The sequence below is a fragment of the Gopherus flavomarginatus genome, chromosome 9 (assembly GCF_025201925.1).
Source record: "Gopherus flavomarginatus isolate rGopFla2 chromosome 9, rGopFla2.mat.asm, whole genome shotgun sequence".
Lineage (NCBI taxonomy): Eukaryota > Metazoa > Chordata > Testudines > Testudinidae > Gopherus > Gopherus flavomarginatus.
This window is the reverse complement of record NC_066625.1, coordinates 9,381,563-9,409,186: the sequence shown is the minus strand read 5'-3', so window position 1 is coordinate 9,409,186 and position 27,624 is coordinate 9,381,563. Positions and strand designations below refer to the sequence as shown.

At 44.1% G+C, this 27,624-nt stretch overlaps 1 protein-coding gene across 5 annotated transcripts in view; it reads right to left on the bottom strand.

Annotated features, from left to right (window-relative positions):
• FBXL18 (F-box and leucine rich repeat protein 18) overlaps positions 1–27,624 on the bottom strand; it is a 103,206-nt gene that overhangs the window by 74,874 nt on the left and 708 nt on the right. For 3 of the 5 annotated variants that reach the window (XR_007776142.1, XM_050966565.1, XM_050966566.1), the window contains exons 2-4: positions 26,018–26,218; positions 23,299–24,845; positions 20,164–20,382 (exon numbers count right to left, since the gene is read on the bottom strand). Coding sequence is in view for 4 of the 5 variants with exons in the window: in XM_050966565.1 (XP_050822522.1) it covers positions 20,164–20,382; positions 23,299–24,845; positions 26,018–26,218 (1,967 nt within the window). In the remaining variant the exon portion in view is untranslated. Of the gene's footprint in view, positions 1–17; positions 5,746–20,163; positions 20,383–23,298; positions 24,846–26,017; positions 26,219–26,905; positions 27,002–27,624 lie in introns of those variants that run through there. The other 2 variants (XM_050966564.1, XM_050966563.1) reach the window with 2 other exon arrangements.

Sequence of the window (27,624 nt, the reverse complement as noted above, 5' to 3'; positions counted from 1 at the left end):
TGTGTGTGTGTGTGTGTGTGTGTGTGTGTGTGTGTGTGTGTGTGTGATCTTGTACAATTCTAATTATTTCCCTATCACCAAGTAAGATCAGGATCAATAGATGGTACAAACTGACCCCTTTCCCCAAGCATCAGGAGGAAATAAAAGAGCGAGGGAGAAGGAGAAGTGAGTGTCAGAGGTCAATGCCACTGAAAACAATAGATATTGATGTCTCCATTCATTTCAAAACAGCAGAAAGGTCAATGTCTCCCTTGTTTCATGTTTTATGGCTGAGATCCTGCTGCTAACAGCAACCATGTTAATAGCCAGGCCTCATCCATCCTTTTATCATTACTTCTAACCAGGTTAGCCATTTTGAAAATTCAAAGGATGCTGGAAAGCAGCCGCCAAGGGAGGGAGAAGAGGGGAGCTGGCCTGGAAATTAATGGAAGAGATGTTTTTCATTAGTGTTAGAGACTGCATCTCCCCCTACCTGGGCTCTGCTTCCTTCTGGTTTGTCCCTCGCTGCCCCCGAAAAAATGAAAAGGGCCTGAGGCAACGTCCCTTCGCTATTAATCATTATTCCCTCTACAACATCCCAATCGGTTTCTATGGAAATGATTCTCCTGCTAGAGAGCCCTGGCTGCCTATGCATCTAATCGAACAGGGAGGCAGCCCACGGACCCTGCAATGGAGAGAGATTTTCCTCTGCAATAGCCAAGTCATGTTCACATTGCTCCTTTTCCAGACCTATTCTCCTCCAGATAGGAGTGAAAGGCTTCGGCTGGACACGGCATCAGCCAGGATCTCGTCTCCCATGAGCAGATCAGACAAGCTACCGCATCACCTGGACTATTAATTTTTTGCTAAATTAAGTATCGGGATTGTTTCTGAGTTAGGAGACCCCACTGCAAAAGGTGAAAAAGGCAGGACCTACAAGGTGCTGAGCACCTGCAATTCTCACTGGGATAAACAAGAGTTGAGGGCTCTTGGCAAGCCCTACAGTAGCACGCATCTGCAAGACTTTCATCCCTTCCTCTCAATACAAGGAGAGCAATGGAGAATTCCTTTAGCCCACAGTCACTGGCAGTCATGGGGCAGCCCGTTGCCAGCAGCAGGGTAAGTCCCAGTAACAGTCAGCTAAGGAAGGTGACCGCCGCCTGCGGGAGTGTTAGTAGTATATGGTTCACGTGGCCTTTCACGGGGAATGGAAATACTCAACAGCAGTCTCCATTGTTGGGAAGCTCCCCAGTGCCCTTTTCATTGTGTGTTTTTATCTCTGTCACCTGAGACAATCAGGATATTGATACTGGGATTGCAGCTGGCAGCACCAGGATTCCGCTCCACCTTGGGCCACGTTGGGAAACTTAAGACAGCTGCTCTAATTCATCCCATTTTCCCCCTCCTCCTAAATTAGCGCTGTCCTCAGTTGTTTGTCCTCCGAGACGGACAACACTTTAGAGCTTTACAGTACCCTAATGTGAGCTGGGAGCCAGATGGGGGAGTTGAGGCCCAGAGAGGTTGAACAACTTGCCTAAGGTCACACAATGAGCAAGTGGCAGAGAGGAGACTGAAAAGCAGCTCCCAGTCCAATGCTCCAGCCAACCGATCAAGCTGTCTCAATTCTCTTCACTCTCTTTTCTAACTGCTGAAGTGCCACACCGCAGGGTGACAGGTTAGCATCACTCCCAGCACTCGGGAAACCGGATGACGTGACATATTATTGCTGTACCGTGAGTGGGTGGGAGAGTTTTAAACAAGGTGTCAAAAGAGAACCCAAACAGAGCTTTGCCAAAAGGCAGAGAAAGAGATCCTAACAGGATTACATTCCCTTTAAGGTGCCTTTTTTCAACTCATTTGATCCCGTCAGCTGCTCCTTACCAAAAGATAAAACCACTTTAAAAAAGCCTAAACGCCACCAGGCAGCAGAAATGGAAAGCCGTTTTGTTAAACATGTTTTGGCATCAATGATCTTGTGACTGTAACTTTTCATTTAACTTTAGCATCCAATCCAGTTAGCGTCAAAATGCATCCATCCAAACATCTGCAAAGAACGGGAGTTTGTGGCCTACCCAATGGTTTGCTAGCAATGGAGCCCACTGCCAGCAGAGCAGTCGGAGCTCTGAACTAAAAACTGGTGCGCCTTCACTGTTCGGCAGGGACTGGGAGCAGTGCAGAAGCAGCCCCTGTGGGAAGGGCACCTGATGGAGTTCAGGGTGCTCAAGAGAAAGGGGTCAGTCAGACGATCATCTCATGCAGACTTCCACAGATGGCAGGGAGGGATTTGTGGAGTGGAAGGGATGGCATTTTGTATCAAAGAAAAACTGGGAACAAGAACAACGACTGAAAGTCCTCCCCAAAAACCGCACATGGAACCTTAATGCTGACTATGCTTTGAATCCCATCTACTCCTCTGCTCAGAACATACGGTGCTCTGTTTAATAGCCCAGCACTGCCAATTGGGGACTATTAGGGTGGGTTCTTTTCCCAGTGTAAATGTTGCAGAATATAAATTGTAATTAACACCGATGCCAAAATAGCACTTAGAGAAAATAAGCACATTATTAACATCTGGTGACTCCTGCCTGGAGTGCAGAAGCGGCGGAAATTCTCATTCACAGTCAGGAGGCTCTGTAGCAGGGATGCAGAGCATGGTTCCACTGTTTGGGGATGGGGATTCTTTTCGGTCCCTTTAGCATGACCTGAGGTGCATCTGGCTGGCCTTTCCTAGCCCTTATTCTGAACGTTGTGGTTCATATTAAGAACACAAACCTGCTCACGTGAACACAGATGTCTAAGCACCATGCCATAGGCAATACAATAATGGTCGTATACATACTTTATAAAGGGATCCACTCCCATTTTACCTAGAGGTAGGAAAGAATACAGTATCTCTTTACAAAGGAATTGACCTACAGAAAACATATTTTATCACACCAACACAGTTTTTAAAAGAAAGGACTAGGAAACGCATGGACCTATTAGAACACACCTTTTTGAACAATAGAGCCAGATCTTAATCGATTTTTTTCTGCCTATTCAGCAGATATCACAGAAATTAGATCCTTCCATCAGGAAGAAAATGGGAGCTGGAAGTTTCCTCATAACTAGAATCCACTGAGCCATCTCTTAAGTGCCCCATTGCTTGTTAGAAAGAGAAATCCCCAAGTGCAAAAGGGTTCTTACCTATAGCATTCAGGCACCACACTATGCACTACTTGAGGCCGCTACTTATTGGCTAGGATAGTTCCCATTATGGACTGAATAGCAGAGAACTGTCTCCAGACCTGTAACGACTCAGCTTTCCCTCTGCTCCACACTGAAATTGCTAGGGGTTCAGGAGGAAAAGAAATGCAGCTTTAGTGATGCTTCAGTATCTCCTTATTACCTAACTCCAATAATCTGTGTTGGAGAAGGGATCTGCTCAGTAACTGCACAGAGCAGCCTCACCTGGACAAAGCAGCAATTTATTTTGCTCCCCGCCTCCCCCCAAAAAAGTACATCTGATTTGTGAGGGAGAAAGGAGCCCAGCCTGACAAAGAAAGGGGCTCAACCAAGCCACAGATACAAGAAGAAGTTGGAAGAGAGAGACGGGATTCTGGAGAACTAGATAGAAAACAGTGGTAGGACCCTAGTGAAGGGGTAACAGCTACCTACCTATGCTTAACAGAAACCCCCCACAAGTCAGGAATATTTTGAAAACCTAGTTTAGTTCTGGAGCACCTCATCCAGTGGCCCAGCGATGAGGGCTCTGGCTAAAGATGTTGAAATGCTACCGGGCACCTGCTTCACGTAAAAGCATAAAACCCATCTGCTTATTTATTTAATAGCTACAAGACTAGCAGCTCGCACTCCCACACCCTTGCTAACCAATCTGTCCTGTGGGAAGGGAAAGGGAAAGAGAGCTTCGATCTGGAAGTCCCGCTCAGTGAAGGGGCTGCTGAAAAGAAAGTGTACAGAAAGAGAAGGCAATAATTAACTACTTGATGCTCTTAAAGCAAAGAGGAGTAACAAATGTGCTCATATGGGTAAATTTGGTAATATACAGCCTCACTCTTAATAAATGGCTAATGCTGAGAAAGTATCAATAAGCACACGTATAGTTAGGTCCTCCTTGTACACACATGGGCTGCATCAGGTTGGCCCATGATTTAACGTGTCGGACAGGATAAACAGGTCTGGAAATTTTTAAGCAGTGGGAAGAGGACTAGAGAAAAGAGTCTGAAGCCTATGTAAAGATATGTTCTGCTATCCAACCCACCCGTTGAAACCAGGATGTTTTTGACACTGTTCCCAGTAGCCACTGCTTATGAAACTATGGCACTGCTGTGTAGGAAACACTGACTAGCTGATTCTGTGATGTCACCCATGGACGTATGAGTTCCCAAGCAGTGATGTCACAGCACAGCTGTTTACTATACCACTGGATAGAAACTGTTCAAACTCAAATGCATAACCTCTAAGGAAATGATTAGCCCCGTATTTTACCATGGAATATTCCACTTCAAGGGAAATCCTACCACCACCTAGAACATTTGTACTAACTACGCACACTTTGGCTTTTGGCACGGCGATTTGTCCCTGTAGAAAGGGCTACATCAATAAGGCACTCTGGAAAGTGATCCAGCCCACTACAAATTCCTAAGGACATTCAGTAGAGCAGGCAAGGCTAATGAAGTGACACTTTGAAAAGATTCCATAAAATCTCTGAAATCATGCACATGATTTGAGGGTAGAGCTGGTCCCACCTACACTGCCAGTTGGAACAGTGTTCTAACATGTCTAGACCGCTGTTGATTTATTTATTATTTTTAGGGTAGATGGGACTCAAGTTGGAGATTTGGTAACATGGAGTTTGTAAAATCTAGAGAGGAAATTCAAGACACAAATGAGGAATTCTTCCTCGCAAGTCAAACGGCCCAAACATTAACAGCAAGGAGAATGTAGCAATGGGCTTGAAAGGTTAACAATCATGATTTGCTACTTGGGGCAAAAAAAAAAACAACAAAAAAAAAACCTGAGGTACTTCTCTCAAAAGATAATACCTTTAAATATTTCTCATCACGTGTGTAACTATGTACACACATTTATAATAAGAGGCATGATGCATTTCATTTGAGCAATACACCTTTGTGCCCATTGTAACTGAGGGACACTAACTCTCACAGAATCAGGCCTCCTATTTTGCCAACAACAACAGACTCAAGCAAAGAATGATCACTGAGGAAACAACAGTGCATACTACCAAAGTACACAGGAACCCTACAGAAATATATCAGGAAACAAGGGGTGAAGGGTAAGAATGGGAGCATTCTTTCAGTTAGTTTCTCTTACCTTTAACTAATATAAAGTAAAAGAGGGATTTATTATTAACCAAAAGGAAATCTCCATATGGTTCCAAAAGGCTTTGATATTGTATTTTATGTGCAAGGTCTGTGTTTGCCCACAGCAAAGTTTGTCCAGGCTCTTCTGCTTTTCAATTGCACTGGTTTAAAGTGATTGTACAGCATCTTGTAAGGCGGCCCATAAGCTCAAGAAGGGGGAATCCAGGCCAATAAGAAGCTGCTTCACACGTTCATCCCAACTGTTCTACATGTGCTATGGCATAATCACCACCACAGGTTTGGAGGTTCCTCAGCCACTCTGCTTTTAAACAAGGTAATTTCATCCAAGTGCATCATGGGGACATCTCTGATGACCTCCGTCAAGTCCTCATGTAGTAGAGGGAAAATGATGACATTTAATGCAGGGCGGTCCGCCTGGAAACTAAATCAGATACAAGTTATTAGCCAAGAAGAAATGCTAGTTCTGCGACAAGGGAAAAAACTCGCATGGGTAGAGCAGGAGGCAGCAGAGGAGGAAGGGGAGTCTTGCTGAGACAGGAAATCAAGTTCTCCCTCTGTGTGGGACTGTATTACCTTGCAGTGGGTCCATGTGGCTAATTTAGGAGGAGTCTGAAAGGAGTTCTGATCCAATCCCAAAATGGAGATTCCGAAGCACATGGAGATCTTGCAAGAGGAGGAAGGGATCTTTAGAACTTTGCATGACACATTCCTTAGCTGGGTAAAATGCTGGTGGGTAGCAACTTAAACTCTCATTAACAACGGCAGGTTTTACAAAATCAGGACTAAATTGTCTGGGATGTACCCTAGGATTGGGCCTGGGATTATCACTGAAGGGTCAGTTGTACAGCACACGGAGGATAAACGCGGCAGTTAGAGAAAAAGGAAAGTTCTACCACTGCAGATACTTTATGAGTGTTAGAATAATACATTGGCAAGAGTCTCGTTTTTAATAAAAGCCACATAACCTGTGATGGATACACACAGTTCCAGGTTTGAGTAAACCCAAAAGCAAATAGCCACATTTGCCACTAGAATTTTAGTTTACTACATTTTTTAAAAATCTATTAGCCCTTTACCTCCACTCCTTTCTACACTAATCTTTTTAGCCCCAGCCCCTTCTGCTCCTAATTTTTTTGCCACTTCATTCAGCAGACGTTGAGCGTCACAAACCTTTGGATAGAGAGCAGACTGATGTGACAACAGGAGAGACAGGAGCAGCAGGGTTGTAATTATGGAGTAGGAGAAAAAAAAACAGAAGTTAAATCCATATGCAATATTTTTTAAATGAAAGCCGGCCCAGATAGCAAGTATTGTGCATGACAGCAACTCAGAGAAGTCACAGAAGAACACGGGGGTGGGGGGAGACTACAGAGTAAGAGAAGACCATCAGAATGAGGACAGGTAAGTCTTTTAGTATTGATTGGCTGGCTGAGCAGAGCCAATGTCTACACTGCTGCTGTTAGAATAGTTATGCAACTATATTTAAACACATGGGTTGTTGCTAGCAGGGTTATAGCAATCTCCCTGAGCAGTGTGTCCAAAGTTTATTCCTTAACTGTTATAGGGTAGACTGGATCCATGTTAGAACAAACCCACTGAGGCCGAGCCTAGTTTGACATTCAGCCTGTGAATCATGTGTCTGAACTGTAGTAGTGTCCAGTATAGACCAAGATTCTTGTCTATCCATGTGTCTGTATAATTCTGAGCATACCCATCACACTAAAATAATTATCCACATCGTGGTATTACAGGGCTGTAGAGTGACCGTAAGTTAAGGCGCTAGAATCCCACATGAAACTTCAGAGTACACCTCTACCTTGATGTAACGTAACCCGATACAACACGAATTCAGATAAAACACGGTAAAGCAGTGCTCGGGGTGGGGGGCGCCAGGGCTGCGCACTCCGGTGGATCAAATCAAGTTCGATATAACGCGGTTTCACCTATAACGCGGTAAGATTTTTTTTGCTACCAAGGACAGTGTTATATCGAGGTAGAGGTCTAATTGTTGCTGATTAAAGATTAATGCTGGCAGACATATCGTGCTGCAGTCTGATCCACGAGAGGCTCGCATGTCTCTCTGGGTGATGGATCTAAGGAGCACCTCCTACAAACATATTTGTGCTTCCTTCCATGCCAACCCTTATGCACAGAAACGTCTCCCAAAACAGATCCATAAACCTGTCACTCTTGCCTCCAATTCCCATCTCAGGACCTATTTCTGCAGCAATGCTTGCAAGAAATTTGCCAACAAATAATGGCTAGGCCAAAGGCAATTGGATAAAGTTGGTATTTATGTGATTTCAACACTAGGATGTAGCAAACATATTGGATATTCTCCCCTCCCCTCCCCCCAGCTCTTCATACGTTACTCATTTACGGCCCACAATCCTGCCGAAGAAGGAACCATCCCCATCCCAAGTGCACTAGGGCTCAGTGCAGGGGTCCACCCACCCATGCAGATCTCTTTTTAAGACTGGTGCCTTAGTTTTCTTTGCCATGAAGAGCTTACAACCTATCTCCTATTTCCGTGTTTGTACGGCATCCAGCATAGCAAAACCCCAATCTTAGTCGAGGTTTCTGGATGCTACTGTAACACCACACAAACGACAAACAGAATTTATACATAATTTAAAAAGTGGAACTCCAACCAAGTTTACACATAATTTGCCTCAGAGTACTGGAAAAATACACATTAAATATGCCTTCCAAGAAGGTGGAATTACGTAAATATTTTTGAAGAACTGTGAACATGATCTGCAGCAAAAAAAAAAAAAAAAGCCAAAATATGCCTTCGAATTTTGTGATTTGTATTTTTTTAAAACTGGAAACTGTATGTTGCTCTCAAACTTGTAAATTGCATACCACAGCAAGTTTATGCCTGCGAATCCTTTCCATGTTCGATTTGCACAATTAAAAATGAAAATGAAACGCACACGGTTTACCATTATTCTCAGCTGTGTGTGCACACAAAGCTGCTGCTTTAGCTCCACATTTCAAAACAAACTTTAGCAAGCTGCTGTCATAATGCTAAAATGGGATTAGCATTTCCCAAAAGCAGACTCCTCTGCAGATGCTGTGTGCATGTTCCTTCCGTCTTCTGCCGGCAGGCAATTCCATTCTTCATACACCTGGCCAGGTGGGCTAGATTAAGCGAACAGCACTTAGTACTAGCACTAAAAGACCCCAGGCATGGGGTGGAGATGGGGAGAAGGGGAAGACATTGAGTTAACGAGTTGCAGCATAGCTGCTGTAATCTTCTTGAAGATTCTTCCCTCATTCCACACCTGGATGGATTTCAAACTGGATCTACCTCTGAAAGTCTATGGTGTGTTTAGTGAAAACCTGTCGGATGGAGGGGGGATGTGGAGCCGGGGAGACAAAGGAGGTGCAGCTCCAGACTTGAATCCCTGTTCTATTCCAAGGAAAACAAGCCAACAATTGTGACTGTTGCTTGCTTTCTCCTACAAATCAATCTCCAAACTAGACTCCTCATGATTAATTACACGGAAGTAAGTTTTCTATGCAATTGACCAGCTGGCTCTTCAGTATTTCAGCATTTCAGGGATCTCTGGGATAACAAAGAAAAGGACAAGCTTTCCATAGCAGCCTTTGATCCAGTATACTTAGCCTCAAACCAACAAGACCCCAGTGGCTCTTTATACAAAAGCAGCTTTCTGTATTTGGATGTGCAATTGGCTATAGTCATCCTTGGAGCTCGAAAATGGACACATGGATTGTGACGCAGGGCACACTTAAAATTCACTCTGGCATTAGCAAAAGCAAGACCTTGCCTTCCTATCCCGTCCTTTAATTACACTTAATGTACTGCACAAGGCTGTTAGCCAAAAAGGGTTAATGGAGCTTTGTTGCCTGCCCCAAAATTATGTCAGAGTGAGTGCAGACTGGGCACAGTACGAGTATTTTCAAAGGAATAGTCTGGTAAATAACCTATACTACAATCTCAATTATTTCCAACTGGCACGGCAGGATCCAATATGAAGGTCATGGGCAAAGTCAAAAAGGAAGGAAAAGTTGGAAGCAAATCTGTACTTCAATCAGATTTCCTTGATTTTTTTCCAGGACAAGAGAGTCACTAGACTGAATTCATTATCTCACGGCAAACACTCATATATGTGCTGTCAGATGTACTTTTAAAGTGGAAACAGAATGAGCCCCTTAAACTCCACCTATTAAAGTTGCATAGAAAGAGCAGCTGAGAACAAGCAAAGTTTAGCGAAGATTATGCAACACTAGGGCACAGATTATTAATACCTCAATTTAGTTATTTGCATTGCAGTAGCTCCCAGACAGTTACTAGGAAAAAGGCCCCAGTGTGGTAGGCACTGTACCAACTTATTTTCTCTCGGTTATAAGGAGGAGCTTTGAAGGGACTTGGTGACATCCTGCACTGAAACAAATCTCCCCCTCCCTCTGCTTCCGCAGAGACCTCCACAGGAATATAATGAAGGTTCTGTATGTTACGCATCTTCTGAATTTGGCACACCACTTCACACGTGCCAGTAAGTAGGTACAAGGGCAGCTAAGCTGGTATAATTTACACAACGAGGGGATGGAGGAGAGGTGTGTAGCAGGAAAAGCAACTAAAAGAGGACGACTCTAGCTCCTCTGCTAGAAGATTAAGGCAGGATCCATGAATCCACAAATTCAGGATCTGGGCTAGAAGGGTCACAAAGACACCAAATGTAGATCCACAGAGGAGAGGGGGGAAGAGGATACTATCTAGGAGTTTTGGGACCCTACATGGAGAATAGGGAGGAAGAAATACTGGTAGGCAGCCAGGAGTGCCATGATTTGGGGGGGAGCAGGGTACCCTTTGGTTGAACTGGATCCGGTCTCCATTTAGAATTAATCCACTATTCCAGTGATTCTCAAACTTTTGTACTAGTGACCCTTTTCACATAGCAAGCCCCTGAGTGCAACCCTGCTCCGCCCCTCAATCAATTAAAAATGCTTTTTTATATATTTAACACCATTATAAATGCTGGAGGCAAAGTGGGCTTTGGGGTGGAGACTGACAGCTTGCGACCCCCCATGTAAGAATCTTGCAAGCCCGAGGGGTCCCAACCCCCAGTTTGAGAACCCCTGCACTATTCTTCCAATCCTACCATGCTCCAGCTTACCTCCTGCCAGCATCTCAGTGTGTAAATTATACTATCTTAGACTCCTTTACACCCACTTACCATTTTGTAACAGCACTTACACATCACTTCTAACTTTGGAGCATTACTTCAGAAAGCAGCTAATTAACCAGGAAAGAGGAAATCAGTACAACTCAAATTTTGCCCTATATCTGGTCATATCAATTGCTTTCAGCCACATGTGTGCATATGTGCACGTTGTTTCGCCTTAAGCCAGAAACTCCAGCAGTTTTGTTTTCACTGGAAGAGACATTTGAGATTTAAATGTAGGGCTGAAGCCTATAAGCGATGCCAGGGCTTGAAATTCCCTTCCCATGGCAGAAGCTACAATGAGCATGTGAGCAGCAGAGCACACAGTGTGCACAGTTCACAGTGGATTAATTTAGTATAAAAAAGATTGTGAGCCAGAGTGGCAGACAGGTCATCTTAAGTGGCATGACCTATACACATTTTTCTCCTCCTTCCAATCACACCAAGCATACATACCATTAGGTTCTGCTGCTTGGGTCATTTCCAGCACATTACACTGGCACTAGGAAATTTCAATTGCCATATCCTGTTATGACAATCTCCAAAACAAACATGCACACATGCGCACACACACCTCCCTACTCCAATAACTTCTATAGGGCTAATTTCCACCTGTGCCAGAGCTCTGCCTCCCTGGAATGTGCTGGTATAATTATTCCCAAGGTGCCTTCTTTCATGAGGCAGAGAGCGCCATTTACATCTACCTGTCCTTCACGGAGTCTCCCAAGAGGGGTACAAAGCTGGTTTGTAGCCACTGTAAAATGGGCCAATTCCCCTGTGCCATTCTTGCTGTGGACCCCTCTGGAATATCAATGATTAGCAGACTCCAGCTCATAACCCCAGAGCAGGAGTTGCAGTTGAGAGCTTCACAGGAAAGCAAGATTCTTGGGTTCATTAAAATATCCTCAATTTGTTCAGATTCAGCAAAACCAGCCACATTTACAGTACAGTTCTGTTTTGAAAGTGCTTTTTGGTAGCAGGGTCTCTTTATCTCCACATCTGCTATGACCGAGCTGTCCCCAATGGCATCCTAAGGAACCCCATTACTTCCCTCATTTTAAAGTTCTTAATTACAGCCTCTAAACTCTGACCAATGGGTGTGGACAGGACTATTTGGAAGCCAGTCAAGTAATGACAAGCCTGATTATCCTGCTGCTTGTCCCTAGGTTTCAGTGACACAATGTCATTTCTCAGCAGGGAAAGGATAGTGTTGTGGGTAGGAAATATGAACAGGGAGTGACATCTGTCACATTCACTGTGTGAGTGTGGGCAAATTACTTCATCTCTCTGTGCCTCAGCTTCTCCATCTGTAAAATGGGGATGATACATCACTAACTCCATAAAAATAGAGTGCTTTGAGATTTTGGGGGTACTGAAGAAGTAGAGTTATGATGCCCACTGAGCTGCAGACCAAGCAGTCAGACATGAGAGGGCAGTTGGAGATTAAGAGACGAGACCCAAAGGAAAGATGCCAGAGCACCCAGCACAAGTCCTAGAGCAGCACTCTGCCAGAACAAGCTGAAACACATTGGGAAGTTTTTTCTTAACATCTTCTGCAGATTAAGATATTATTGCAATAGCTGCTCAAGTAAGTGCATTTTCTACTTTGGAAACACATTGAAGCTACACTTCTGTTCACACCCACGTTCATGTACGCAAAGAGGCACCCGGGCAGAGATTCCACTAGAACTGCATAGCCAGGAGAAAGTAAGAGATCATACTGTATAGGACACCGGGCTATAGATCTATTTGAGGAGGACTGTGTCCAGATCATGCAATCCTCTAACATGTCCTCAACTGAGTACCTGCCACAGCATGCATACAAGTAATTCGGAGGAGGAGTGATGCAGTCTAACAACTGGAAAGCAGCCAGAAAGGGGACAGATGGGTGGCTCCAAAAAGAAAATATTAAAATCCCATCAGGGATGCACCTACAAATCAGATCAGCTTGCCCACAGAGAGATATCCATAACTGACCCATGTTGAAGCTAGGCAGTACTAATGATGGTTGCAATACCATGCCCAGAATACAGTCAAATTCCACCAAGCACTCCAATGGGTAATGTAAGTGGACATGGATGCAGTTTATTATTAATTCAGTCTGAGACAGGATGATTCAGGGGTTTCTAAGAGCAGGAAACAAACAGATAATGAAGGCTGGAACAAGAGTCGAATGATTCACTATACCAGTCTAACGATACATTAAGCCTTCTTGCAATCAGAGCCAGAGACCAAGTCCACAACATGCTTAAGCTAGTGAAGTGGGTTTGGCAGCTAACGTGCCAACACTGGGTTCACAAAGAACAGCAGCATACTAGGAGGTCATTTTTCAAGGTCAGAAAGAAGTGGAGAGAAGAGAAGGCAAAGACTCTGCTTTAAATCTAGCATAAGCCATAGGCAGGAATACCCTCTTTTTGCAACGTCAGGGTAATCACAACATCAAGGTGGGCTGCGTAGAAGAGGATGGTGGAGAATTTTGCAGAATTCACAAAGATTAGTAATTTTGCACTAGCTTCTCACCCTCACAGGGTTTTCCCCCCTGAGCTTTAGCTCTGCAAGTCAGTAACATCCATAGGAGCCATGGAGTTTGAACCAAAATCTGAACTGAGCATCATGCAGAATAAGAATCCAGTGGGTTAAAAAAGTGCATTCGCTAGGAAGAGGTTGACCAGTTGGAGGGACTTTCAGAGAAGAACAGCTACAATGATTAATGGGGTGGAGGGACTGACTTCTGAGGAAAGGGAGAATTAAATAGTCATAGCTAGACTAAATGACAACTACGGAGAGTCAGGGGGCAGGGAATTGGATAAACATTTTAAGGGTGTAACCATCACCATAGGAGAAAGTATTTAGGAGGATCCAAGAGTTTAGGGTTAGAAAAGGATGAAAGTGATCCGAGGAAGACTTAGGCTAAATACTAGGAAAGTTTCCTAACAGGGAGGTCTAATTAGACTGTGGAATAACCACGCCAGGGAAGTGGGTAGGAGTCCTATTGCTGAAGTCAATTCAAACTAGACACGGCACTCCATTTACAATGCCAGTGTAGGGTTGGTTCTTCCCAGCAAGGGGCTGGAAAAGATGACTTGGTACTTCTTTTCCTCCTCTCTCCCCAGTCTCCAGTTCCAAGGATTCTGCTGGGAACAGTGGTGGCTAGAGGAATAGAATTGTGAAATCAGTCACTTTGCAGCACTGGTGTAATACTAAACACACCATTTTAAAGGCACAAAGCACTGCATAAACAATCTTCAACATCTCTATGGAGACTGGTAACCAATACAGGTGGGAAAGCAGAGGCAGACTTGGACAAGGCCATACAGCAAGACAGTTATATGGCCAGGCCTGGAAAACAGGAGTGTCTGGCTCCCAACCCGGCATCAGTCCCCTGGATCACCTTCTAACTAACTCTGCTAGAGTAGCTGGCCACTCCCTTGCTAGCCAGCAGACTTCAATAGTAGCAGCAAGTATAGGGTACTATAATCATGCATTCTCGAGACAAATAACTGTACCAAGCAGTGCAATCACCACCCTTCATCACATACCTCCTGAAAACGCTGCAGTTAGTTTGAAACCACAAGCTGTCCAGCTCTGATCTGACATCTCAGTCTTAACTGTGATCCCATTACTACAAATATCATAACTCCAATGTTATATTATATTCCAAAAATCCTCACTGCTAAATGCCTTTTTATCGCTGATCTATAGTTGCTTTTCCATTCTATTTCTATGGTGTCCTGTCAGGGATTTTTCAGAGATTTCTACTATTTACTATTGAAATATGGCTAAAAATTGCTGCAGTGATAGGTGCTATAAGTCTACTACTATAAAGACTGAGTATTACCAGTTGCAAATGATTAAAAAATAAACTGGGAGGGGGGAAAAAAAAGTCCCTGGAGCCAGTAAGACATTTGCCAAACATTTAATACCACACCTCTTTCTGCAGTCCATTCTTTTGCTGGTAAACTCTGCAGGAAAAGGAACTTCTCTTCAGCATTTGTGAAGTACCATGCCTGCTAATGGTGCCACGTAGAAGTACTATGCAAAAGTGATTTGAATTCCATCCTTTTCTGCAAAATTTCTGGGGTGAAGAAATACATGGCCCGCAACATTGGCGGTAGATCTACTATATACCACAGCTCCATCTAGTGGAGATTTATGAGAACTACAATTCAAAAATCTACTCTGGGAAAGCAGCTTGGAGAAAGCAATGCCCTAACGCTATAGAAGTGTCTGGTTGGAACAGGATTTGCCACACTGGCTACGTACAACTATTTTTAAAACCTACAGCAAGAGTTGGTAAAACAAATCCCAGATGAAAGCATTTAATTTTGCCTCCTGAAGAAACTTTCTTGCTCAACAGAATTGGTCAGACTGGAATCTAAAACCGTCATGCTCCACGTTCATGAAACATAATATTTACAGTACGGTTCTAGAGTTAACACGTGGAGCAGTGTTAATAGAACGCCTCCTTAAGTAAATTTAACGCCCATCTGGACTGAAATATTTCAGAAGTCTATTTCTGGTAGTGGTAATGGGCAAATCTAAAAAGGAAACAGCAGTATTCTCATTTGCTCCATTTTTAGCTAGGTACTCAGATGGTCCCCATCACCAAAGAATCTGGGCCCCTCACAATTTTTTTATATATTTATTCTCACAACTTTCCATGAGGTAAGGCAAAGCCACTATCCCAGTTTCCACAGATGGGGAACACAGAGACAGAGATACTAAGTGATTTATCCAAGGACACATTGGAAGTCTGTGGCAGCACAGGGAACCGAATTTGGGTTTCCCAAGTCCCAGATTAATGCTCTAATTCCTTCCTTTCCTAAGAGGGACTTGTGTGTGCTTGGACACCATGAAAAGTGAATGACAGAACATCCTCCCACCCTCATCCCAAATGCCAAGAAACATATTTGCTTATAGTGAAGTAATTAGTCTCCTCTGCAGTTCAGAGGGAAATATGGCCTTGTCATCCTGTTTGCTGAACTATCGGGGGAGGGCTCCATATCAGTTCTACAATCTCCACTGTGTACCAGTGCAGTGGACACAACATTATATCAGAGGCATCTGGAGGAAAAGGTGACCACCACAGCCAACACACGTATAGCAAACAGGTGAGGGAAGCTAGAACCAAATACCACAAACATACCAACGTTTAAAAGCTCACAAATATGCATCTACATTAGAGACTGAAATAAACTACACGCACAGAGACCATTAATATTCAGCTACCAACTGGGACAACTATATTTCTGAAGCTGGCTCCAAGCCAACATTTACACAAAGCCTTCCAGTTATAAACTTGTCAAGAGTCAGTACGCAATATATTCCACAGCCATGCAAGGCACCCCCTACCACAAAGCTGTGCTCCAAAATTGTTTAAAATAAAAATGGTTTCTACCCCTTATGATGGCAAGAAAACCTTGAAAACATGAAGCAAGTGTAAACTGAGGCAGCAATCTCTTCTTGACTCTGTAGACAGCCTGACACACTAGCTCTAAGAGGTACGAACTGCCCAAATCTTCTTATGACCGACAATAATTTAAGTTTCGAAACTGTTAGCTATTTCACTAATCATTATAGCATAAGCATCCAATTACTGTAATACCTCTTACTTCTCAGCTGGTGACAAAAAACCCAACTGCCAGGAAACCCAGCTTCACCCCTGCAACTTTTATGTTACAACTGCGCTGCTCATATGAACATCTCTAAAGCATCAAAGATGTTGGGACATAAAATAGAATTTAACACCAATGCATGCAGAGAGGGTACTGCACTGATTTAAATGTGAAAATTCATTTGTTAAAAGCCTACACTTAAGACAACGAGATGATCCTGTTTGAGAAAACTCCTCGCCCACAGCACAGTGTGGCAGAATCCAGGAACCCTACCATAAAATGAATTCCATGAAAAGATGGACCTATGCAGCTTCTTGCCTATAGTAGCCACAAGACTAAAAGGCTACAATTATCAACCTCTTCATCTCTATCCAACAGGAGCTAAACTTCTGGGCCTCCTACTAGTCAATCAGCAAGTTAGGCACAAATATGATCCCCATTTTACAGATAAGGAGAAAGTTTAAGAAAATTAACTGAGGACGTAAAGCAAGGCAATACCAAGCTGGTATTGAAACACCAGAGTTCCTGCCTCCACTCCCCCTGTGGTCCATCTACCAGACAAGGATTCTCAAACGTTGGACATTTGAACAGTGTCTCCTAAACAGCAACCTTCCTCTTTATGATTATGGGCAACCGCCCATCGTGCTGACAGTCAATCAACATCCCTGTGAAGGCTGCACCAATTACCAACATGGAAAATTAGTATTAGAAAAATAATGTACTTTCAGCTTCCTCTAATGTAACTCAACAGCTAGAGAGAGAAATAGCACCATGTTACCAGTCCGCTCTTCCTGGATCACCAGCATGAGTCCCTTCATGGACCAGCGTTCGAATATCACAGCTCTAGCCCATGTTTCTGAACACTCCAAACTCTAAAGGCTCCAGCAAGAGCACCTCTGCATCTTTAATAGTCACCCTTCAATTCTCCAAATCCCTTTAAAACAAGGGTGGGATAACTATGGCTCACGGGCCACATCTGGCCCATCAGAACTTTTAATCTGGCCCTTGAGCTCCTGCCAGGGAGCAGGGTCAGGTGGTTGCCCCGCTCTGGCGCTCCAGCCAGTAAGCAGGGTCAGGGGCTTTCCGCATAGCTCCCAGAAGCAGCGGCATATCGCCCCTCCGGCTCCGATACGTAGAGGCAACCAGGGGGCTCCGCAAGCTGCCCTTGCCCCCAAGCACCACCCCCTACAGCTTGCATTGGCCAGGAACTGGGGCCAATGGAAGCTGCAGGGGCAGTGCCTGCAGGTGGGACAGCACACAGAGCCACCTGACTGCACCTCTGTGTAGGAGCCGGACAGGGGGGACATGCACCTGCTTCCAGGAGCTCCTTGAGGTAAGCAGCGCCTACAGCCTGCACCTGAGCCCCCCCAACCCAGCCCCCTGCCCCAGCCCTGATCCCTCTCCCACCCTTCGAACCCCTCAGTCCCAGCCTATAGCACCCTCCTGCACCCCAAGCCCCTCATCGCCAGCCCCACCCCAGAGCCTGCAGCCCCAGCCGGAGCCCTCAACCCCCCGTGCCCCACCCTGATCCCCCTCCTGCCCTCCAAACTCCTCGGTCCCAGCCTGGAGCACCCTCCTGCACCCCAAATCCTTCATCCCCAGCCCTACCCCAGAGCCCACTCCCCCAGCCAAAGCCCTCATCCCTATCCCCCTCGCACCCCAACCCCCAATTTCATGAGCATTCATGACCCACCATACAATGTCTATACCAAGATGTGGCCCTCAGGCCAAAAGGTATGCCCACCCCTGCTTTAAAATGACAATTTTAATCTCACTTAAAGTACACCTCCCCATTCAAAACTAGCCATCCCCCAGAATCCAAACCAAATCATCTAGTCCACAGCAGTGCCAGAGAAAGTCCTGATGTACTCCCACATGGCTCAGAGGGAGGGAAGGAAACAAAATGTTCAGCTTTGAGAGTCCTCACCCCGTCCCCACACACACTAGCCCTTCACGTTTTCTGGCCTTACACTGAGCCCATATAAATCATTTCCAAAGCAAAATCACTATTTTCTTACTCTGGAATAAAAGATATTTGAATCTCATATTTGCTGGGTGTTTTCTGTAGTATTGGATTGTTGGATTTGGGGGTACAATACCAGCATACTAAAGAGCTACACTGTGCAAACTACAATTCTCCTCCGAAGCCCTCGCAATGAACTAGCTAGCAAAAATAATCTCTTCTCAATTTTACTGCATATCTTTTTACCCTCACAGTTGCAGATAAACCACAGTCAGGGGAGTCAATTATTGACCCCATTTGAAGGTATATCTGTACAAGGACTAAAATGGTAATGCTGGAAAAGTCACATGGTTAAAGACTCGCTGATGTGGCATGGAAGCTTTCGTGTTCTGCTTACACATCATTTTCTGTATTTCTTTCCTTGTATTTTATTACTAGAGACAGTTGCACGAGAACGGGATCTTTGTTGCTTAGGAGAACATCTGCTCCTGCTGCTTATCCTCTTCCTGAAGTCATAATCTTACGTGACATCAAAATCGTTTCCAGAGCCACCAATTACAGTGTCAGAGGATTATGACTTCAGGTGGGGAATTAACAGCAGGAGCAGATGCTCTCTTTAAAAAACCCCCAAATATCCTGTTTTCATACAAACATCCCTATTAATAAAACACAAGAGAAGGATAATAATATGACAGGCAGAATTGTTTCTAAATATAAGACAGTTTCCAGCATTTTCCATGAGGCATCAGCTGCTCTTTGGAAAATTACTGGAGGTTAAAATATAAAGAGACACAGAATTTACAAAAGTGATATGTAGCACAGAAAAGAGGAGGAGAAGGAGATCTGCAATACGGGTGAGGAATAGCATAGCTCTGCATAATAAAACGATATTAAAATTCTGGCCAGCACTGCAATGACATCTCGAACAGGCATGTAGAGGGAGAAAAGCGGACAGGGGATTTTTGGATCTTTCTAAAGATCCCCATGGCACACAAATGAATTAGATAAAGAAATGCTTTTACGGAGATGACAGCCCAGTAAAATAAAAAATGGTTGACACATCACAGGGACTTTATTTACTCAGATGTTGGTATGTTTTCCAATAGCTACTATCCCAAAGGAACAGGCATGCTCCTAGAGGCAGTAATAAGCAGCCTTGTACATAGTTTGCTAGGTAGATAATACAGTCATAGCCTCTGCTGGATTTAATCCTAGAAAACAAGCCTGAAGCTGGGGAAGGGCTGATGTAGAACTACCATCTAGGATGCAATAATAACAATAATACTGCCATTTGATTTGAAATTTTTATTAAAATGTAACAGAGGAAAGCCACAGTAGGTGACTAAGAAAACACACCAAATGCCTTAAGAAAAGGAAAAAAATAGTGTGAAGCCTCTGTTGAATGGGAGCTACTTTGCGAGATGGCTGCCACCATGCCAAGTGTAATTAAAAGCTTTATTTTCAAAAGGAGTTCACGGTTCATACACAAACACTTCCCACCATGTGAGCTTCAGAACAGTGCAAGGGGCTAGACTAGACTGATTTAAGAACTGCCAAACATGCAAGGGCTCCACCAAAAAGAACCCCCCTTAGCCAATCAAAAGACTTTGAACTGCTCTACTGGGGCTATCAGTAAGCGACATTCACAAGGGATTAGTGGTCCGTGAATGAGCTGGAGTTACTTGTGGGGAAGGAGGAAAGGCTCAAAGTCAGGCATCTTCAGTACTTAAAATGCTGCCAGATGTTTTTTTGTTTACATGAAGTTGTCACTTGATTTATCATGTAACTGTATGATTGAAGCTTCAAATCAATCATGATGGGACAAGAGGATTAAAAAAAACCTTACAGAATACCTACAAGTAGCTCATTGACTGGCTCTTATTAAAATGAGAGGCCACCCTTTGCGCCAAGGAGTTAAATTTCACCTGTCAGCTTCTTAGCACGCTAAAAGGCCAGGAGAACACTACACAGTGCTCCCACACCTGGCTCATATAAAAGCTGGAGGGAAAGGCAATGGGGATAAATCCTGAACAGCCCCAGAATCCCACCTCAGCCCCTTTCTCACTCACCTCTGTAAAATGGTCTGCTGAAGATTTTTGCAAATTGTGAGAGATTCTCCCATAAACATGTGGCACATGACGACCTCCAGGCAGTTGGCCATGAATGACATCACTGCATCAAACTGCAGAGTCCCACTCCGGGAGATGATACAAAGGCGCTGGAGAGCAGAACAATGACTCAGTGCCTGGAAGAACTGGGTGTTAGCATTGAAGTATGGCTGCTCTAGCCTGCAAGAAAAAACACAAACAAGTCAGAGGATAAATTTTAAGTCTGCTGCTTTAAAACAAGTGGGGGATGCAGCATTCGTTTGGGGCTGTGAATGGTACAAGGAGTGTCTCCAGTTCAGCCATGTGTTGCTACTACTTGAAAACAGCTGGTGGATTCAGAGATTAGGAGTGGTCTAGCACTATCTATATACACAGTACACATGATAGTCTCATGTCTGAGTGGGTGCACCATATTCCATTCTCAGCCCTCTTGCTTACAGAGTGCTACCCTTCAGCAATGAGCAGTTTACATGACATCAGCAAACAGAGACTAAGGCAGGCCCAGACTTGGCTACTTGGCATCTGGTCAGAAGGCTAGTACCTGGTATGGACCATGGGGCCTTGCTGCTCCAGTGGACCAAATGCTGAGCAAGCTGGTCACATTGAGCTTGTTGCCTAGAGGATGGTAAGACTCCAGGCAGAGTGAACCAAGTATGAAAAACTGATTCACAACGGACACTGATGGAGACCTAGTGCTTTTGAGCCACCAGGCTGAACATCTTCAAGCCCTGATAGGTCAGTGGAGAGGAGATGGTGAAAGAAGGGGGTGGGGGAGGGTATCAGAGAAAAATCTGTCAGCACAAGATTCTGTGCAACCTCTCCTATATTTCACATGGGCTGAAGAGCTGGTCTGGATTTGATTAAGAGAAGGAATCTGACAGTCAGTCTGCAGCACATGAACCACTTCAGAAAGGAATGTGTCAATTTGAAAATTCACAGTGGAAAGTACTAAATACCTCCCCTTCCCTTATGGAAGTTTCTGGAAGCTATCAGCTTCCATGCTGTAACTCGCAGCCTAACCAGATTCCGCATGTCCAAATAACCATTTTGCAGAAAGTATCTCCACTGCAAAAGGTCAGTGTCACCAGGAAGATATGGCTGCTCAGTCCAGGTTTGCTAGAAGGATCTCAAAGCAGTTATGAGACTCAGTCATTGGGTCAGCAGAGCCAGGAGCTTGGGGAGACATAATCCATTAGATGACAACCAGCAGGCAAACCCACCCTGGACGGACAACCAGCAGGCAATCCCATTCTGGACTGGATAATCTCTATCTAGCCTTTTGTGGTATGGGGGCATATCTGAGCAACTCTTCATCCTGATAATTGTTACATCATGTTTTGCCAGTTCAGAACTTTCTGGCAGTACAGATGCTTGTGGGATGGTGTTTTTATTTGATAGCTACCCAACAAGTCACCATAGAGGTGAGCAATACCTGGTTGTCACTTAAGATCCTGCATTATACTCAATTTTCCAGTTGCGTTAACTGAAAATCAGAAACCCGCCTGATTTTTCACAATATGTCATCATCCTAATGTGAATCTGACACAGACACACTGGCTCCCATTTTCTGGGTTAATAACTTCCAAACATGGGTAGGGGAAGTGGCAGAAAAATGCATGCTAGTAATACTTTATTTTATTCACTAGGTGACACTGCTGCTTTGTAACATCACCTGAAATTAATTTCTAGACTTGCAGAAAATTCTTGGGGGTGGTGGAATTAGCCAAACTAACAACTTTATTAACAGATTTTAAATACTGAGCAGCTCCTCCAGATAAAACCTTCCCCAACTTCATTTGGAAAGTTATGACACTTTAAGAAGAATGCTCTTATGCTACTACCATAGGAGACATAGGCTCTTCCTTTGTGGGAAGCTGTACACACCCTCTCCACCACCGACTAAGCACTCCTGAGGACAGGCTACCATAGTCCCTGGGTGCAAAGTTCTCTGGGCCTGGCCAAACAGAAGTGACCACTGCACATCAAATTGTTTTCTCCAAAGATTAGTCTTGCTATGTAACTAGCTCTTTTTGACGATGTTTAGCCTCTCAAAGGCCAGGTCTACATTAGAAGCCCTTTACCAGCATAGGAACACCAGTATACTAGACTGGCAAAACACTCCTAGTGAGGATACAGCTATAATGACAAATTTGTGCTCTGTACTGGCATAAAACTGAACTCCAAGTGAAACAAGCAATATCAGTAAAAGCACAGCTTTGCCAGTATAGCTGCATCTGCACTAGGGTCTTTGCTGACATAGCTACGTTGGTCAGCGATCTCACCACTGTCCAACATAGCTGTGCCAACAAAAGACCCTCATGTAGACAAAGCCAAAGGCTAAGTTGCTCTCCTGGCTTCTACTGCCACTGCCCATGCTGCACCTGCTATGGACAGACGATGTCTGAGCTCTGAATCCAGCAGCTTTCACCAACACAAAGATGTTTTAAAAATAAACAGTTCTATTGACCATCTTCATAGCTCATGAAAAAAACTTGTTGTGAGAATGTTTATAGAATTTACACCAGGTCATTTCCATCACTGTTATTCAGCTATAGTTGAGGTTTCTTTATGTATCTGGATGAGTCATGCTACCTTTGTTTGTGAGAGTTAAAGCATTCAGACTCTATGGAGAAAGGCCAATTCAGAAGCAGCAATGAATAGAGCATTTGGAGGGTAAATGTTCTGCATTATCATAGAGCAAACACCAGTTAAGAGAGCTAACCGGAGGTCCGATAAGAGATCAGGAGAGAGGAGACAGCTCTTTGTAGACCAACATGTTAACTTGCAATGCTCTGCACTGCCAAGAGAGTGTCTTAGGAATATGTCCTCCTTGGAGGCCACAGGGGCTTGAGGGTATACAGACCAGCTCTGCTTCTCAAAGACAATACAGAACACACATTCCACTCCCATCTTCACAATCTTGCTATCCAGGACAAAAACCCTCTAATTTTCAGGCCATCACAGCTACCTTCCATGGGACCTGAAAGCTACTATATTGTCCTCCTTACATTGGTCCAATAAGATTCCCATCTCCTCCACATAGACACCTTTCTAGATATGCATGAATAAAAATGGAGATCAATAACAGGCGCTCACCTGAGATCCCTCAAGCACTTGCAGTGCTTCAGCATGTCCATGAGGGCAGACATATAGCCCACTTTTCCCATCATTCCCAGGTTGGCTAATGAGAGACTCCGCAGATGCTGGCATTGCAATCCAATGCTAACCAGCCCAGAACCAGTCAGGATACTAGGCAGCTGTGCTAAAGTGAGGTTCTGCAAAAAGGTCAACTGGCCAATGGCAGCCACCTCTGAATCCCCAACGCTCCGTGCCCGGCTGCAAGGGGGCAGTGAGTTCCGAATTGCTGGCTCATTCCGGGGCATGGCAGAGGAAAAGTTGGACCCAATTAACTCCAAGTTTTTCAAAAATGGGAGGTTCTCCAATAGAGTCCAAAACACAGAGGATTGAGATTTCTGATTTGACTGCTCCAAGAAGTTCTTGGTGTATGTTGGCACCCCAATCCGGATTTTCTTTCCAAGGCCTGGGGGCACCACATTAGTCATAGACTGCACAGGTGGCTTGTCTGTATTTGTAGGAACATCTGTGATGGAGCAAACCGGCAGCGCCAAAGCCAGCAGGTGCTTTAGCCGTGCCAGGAGCTGGCATAAATGCTTCCCTAGGCTTTCCGAGCTGTGATGGTGGGCAGCAGAAAGGTTCAGATGTCTCAGATTGCAGCAGGAAACAACCAGACTCTCTAGAATGCTGCTGTCAATATCATCTTCTGCCTTCCGAAACAAAGAGTCAGAAGACAGACAGCGAATGCAGCCACTGAGATTCAAACTGGTCAAGCTTTTGAGGTCCTTCCCTCCATTAATAACTTGCAGGATCAGGTGGCCACCAGATAAGTTGCAACGGCTAAAGCTGAAGTAGAAAGGGTTGTTGAACTTCAAGTGCTGAAGGAGGCCAGAGCCATTAATCCAGGATTTGGGCAACTGCAAAGCATCCAAACACACATTTCGAGCCATGGAGTCCAAAAGGTTTTTAGTGGTTCCACTCTCTGCAAAACTGCCAGGGGCAGAAATGAGGAAGGCATGAAGATTCTCTGGGGTCCGGTCACTTAGCACTGCCAGATACAACCTCACCACCTCCTGATTGACATAGCCAGGAGCCAACCTAGCATAAAAGACACGAAGGTTCTGGTAGTGGGGGACATTACTTTCACCCACCATCAGCTGCCCAGACAAAATTAAGCCTTCCCGGGATCGGTCTAGGATCTCAAAATAGAGCAGCAGTTTCTCAAGGCTGGTGCAGCATGGAACCACTCCATATGATGGTGTGTAAAGGGTCTGCTTGAGCTCCAGTACACGACTAAGGGTGGCTTTACATTCACTGCTTAACTGGCTAGCATCAAAACCAGGGTTTACATCAATTGCCAGTGAGCGCAAGTGCTGGAGAGCGGAGAGCATCTTGGAGAGGCGGAGGGAGGTGAGATGGCAGCCAGACAAGTTCAGCTTCACCAGATTCTTGCATCGTATTACATGGTCAATGGTGTGACTGGGGAGCCAGTAGCAGCCAGCCATGTTCAGCTGGTGGATCTCTTTTCCAATCCCCCTCATTAGCTGCTTCACTTTGTCCTTGTTGACCTGTATTTAAACACAAACCGCTTCAGTAACATTGAAGAGGATGCTTAATTATACTGCCTCACTTCTCTGTGCCTCAGTTTCCTATCTGACATACCCACTACTAGAGTGTTTTGAGATCCTTGGATGAAATGCACAATATAAGTACTAAGTATCATATTGTTGTAATTGCTGGTTTGTTTTACCCTTCAGACTTAGGATCTTGAATATTACATTTCATTTAGTTTCTAGTTTGAGTCTGTTACTGACTGGCCCTAACAGATGCTAAGTGACAATGACTGACAGGAATTGAAGGCATTCACCGCTTCTCAGCTTCAGACTGCAGAATTATGCATCTATGGAACAGCTCAAGTTGACAGAGGAACTACTGCTTCTTCCCTCTGCTTCACTCACTTTCCAGCCTATTCCACATTAGATGAAATACGCTTTCTCCCTTTCCTACACTTAGAGAGACAATCAACTTAAAAGTCACACTTCTACCTGGAAGTTGTTTTTACTACCTACTATCATTACAACACTTACGTTTTCTATAATCAAGAGACAGAAAAATTCATTTGTCTGTTTTAGTTTACTTTGTGTATTTGACAGCACTTTGTGTAGTCATTTCCCCCTGGTCTTGTGGGTGTTTCACTAACAGGAAGAGAAACAAATTCTGAAGAAATAAGAAACAATGTAATGACATCTTAACAAAATTATCCTGGGAAGCCAGAAATGATCAAAGCTACATTTAACTTTTTTAAAGCTACTTGTTTTCCAGTTGTTACTAATCCTTTAGTTTATCACCTGCAGGCTGTAACATACAATTTAGGGGTTTTTTTTAAAAATACTAGTTAAGTGATTTGGAATACAACTGACACTCTGAAATAGTTCTACTGTACATTCTAGTTAAGCTTTTCTTTTTAAAAAAACAGCCATATGGAAAACCGGAAGTCGTTGTAACATTGCCTTTAAGTGACACTAGATCTCTGGAGTAGTGATACCAACTGTCCTAATTCTTGAGAAATCCCCCCCTTCCCCTTTCCCTCCAAGTCAGAGCTATAAGGCTATAACTGTGTTTATGATTTGTTTTGTACTTGGAGAAATCAGCGTGTCTTCATACTCTCTGAAGCAGCCCACTCTGGCAGCTTACCACAATCCCCATGCCCCATCTGGGCATAAAACCAGTGTCTCCCCACCTGATATTCTTTATGAAGTAGCACCGTGTGGGTTAAACTCTTGTCAAGACAAAGAGTTGCAAGCTTTCTGCAGGTTCTCCTCACATTCAGAACAAGGTCTGTGCAAGGAACGTAGCTCAGGATGTGTAAAAGGATCTCATCTGAGAACTCCATCAGGTTGATGCCATTACTGTCCTCCCCAGTCCCTGCACTCAGTGTCTCCTGAAAGGAAAGAGCAGCAAATCAGCTCAGAAGCCTTATGGAGTTAATGAGAGACAGAGGAGAAAAGACAGACCTGGAAAAAGCACGATTTATAAAATAAACGGACTTAGAAATGGATTAAGCCTCACATATTGAGCCATTGGCTATTACTGTCCACAGAGCCAAACTTTCCTCTACATCCAATTTTGCACTCCTGCCTTGCCACTACTGTAGTGCCTTCTCCTTCTTTTGCCAATTCATCAGCCTCCTTCTAAGTGCTGATTTAGAAACAGAAGAAAACCCCTTTATGCTCATTCTGCTCTTGTAGTTTATTGTGATGGTGTTGTTACTAAGCTAGTTCATTTCCAGTAATGTCAAAGGCCTGCTTTGGAGTTGGGAAAGTGATTTCCCCCTTCTTCAGAAATGCATCCTATCACCCCTAGTCCCCCTACCCTCAAGACATGTGACCTATGTAAGAACCTCTTACTTTGCCTCATCTTTTACACCACCATCTGCCTTCAGTTTATTTGTACATTTTATGTCAGATGTTTACATTGTTTGAAACTACAGAAATTGCAGAGCTATATTCCCTCTATGGTTAGTGCAAAGCCATATTCCACCTCTGTTTTTCCTTTTTATCCTCCTTCTCTTGAGATCACATGTTGTGGCAAGAATTCCCACTAACAGACTATTAATCCCAGAGCTCACCAACATTGCAGCAGCCATTGGGAATGATTCTGTAGCAAAATGATATTACATTCTCCCTCTCCACCCAGGCCTGAGTGTCTGGCATTTACAGCATGCCTAGAAAGAGATAAGAACAAAGCTAGAATATTAAAGACCCTCACGGAAATCCTGTCCCATTGAAATCAATGTGAGTTTTGCTGCTGATTTTGATGATGGCCAGGATTTCTCCTCCTGTCTTTAAAAGGGCTCAAACTGAGTTTGCTGAACTGACTGAAAGCAGTGCAGTACCCTAAGTATATAGGATATATGAGTTTGGTCCTATGGTCAAACTCTGTTTTAGAAGTCTAGACATACATTTTCTAAACTAGGGAGAAAACATTAAGCCCCCAGTACAGACAACAAATACCCAGAACAGACCCCACCAACACACTGCACTACAGTTAGAACACTGAAACAGCTGAACCGCTCCTTTAACGATAATTTCAGAAACAGTTATTATGCAGTTCTCATGGATAAAAGATGCACGAAGCAAAGATCACAATTTATAAATTCCTGCTAACTCATAGAAAGAATTCATCCACTAGTAAGATCCTAGACAATCCCCCTTCCAGTTTAACTAAACAACCCATAACCAGGCCGGTCACGGACACGGAAGTGAAAGGATCCCCTGGAAAGCCCAAGAACTAGCCTACTTTGATCTAAGGTTACTTTCCATTTGTTTTTACATTCTAATCCCTTCC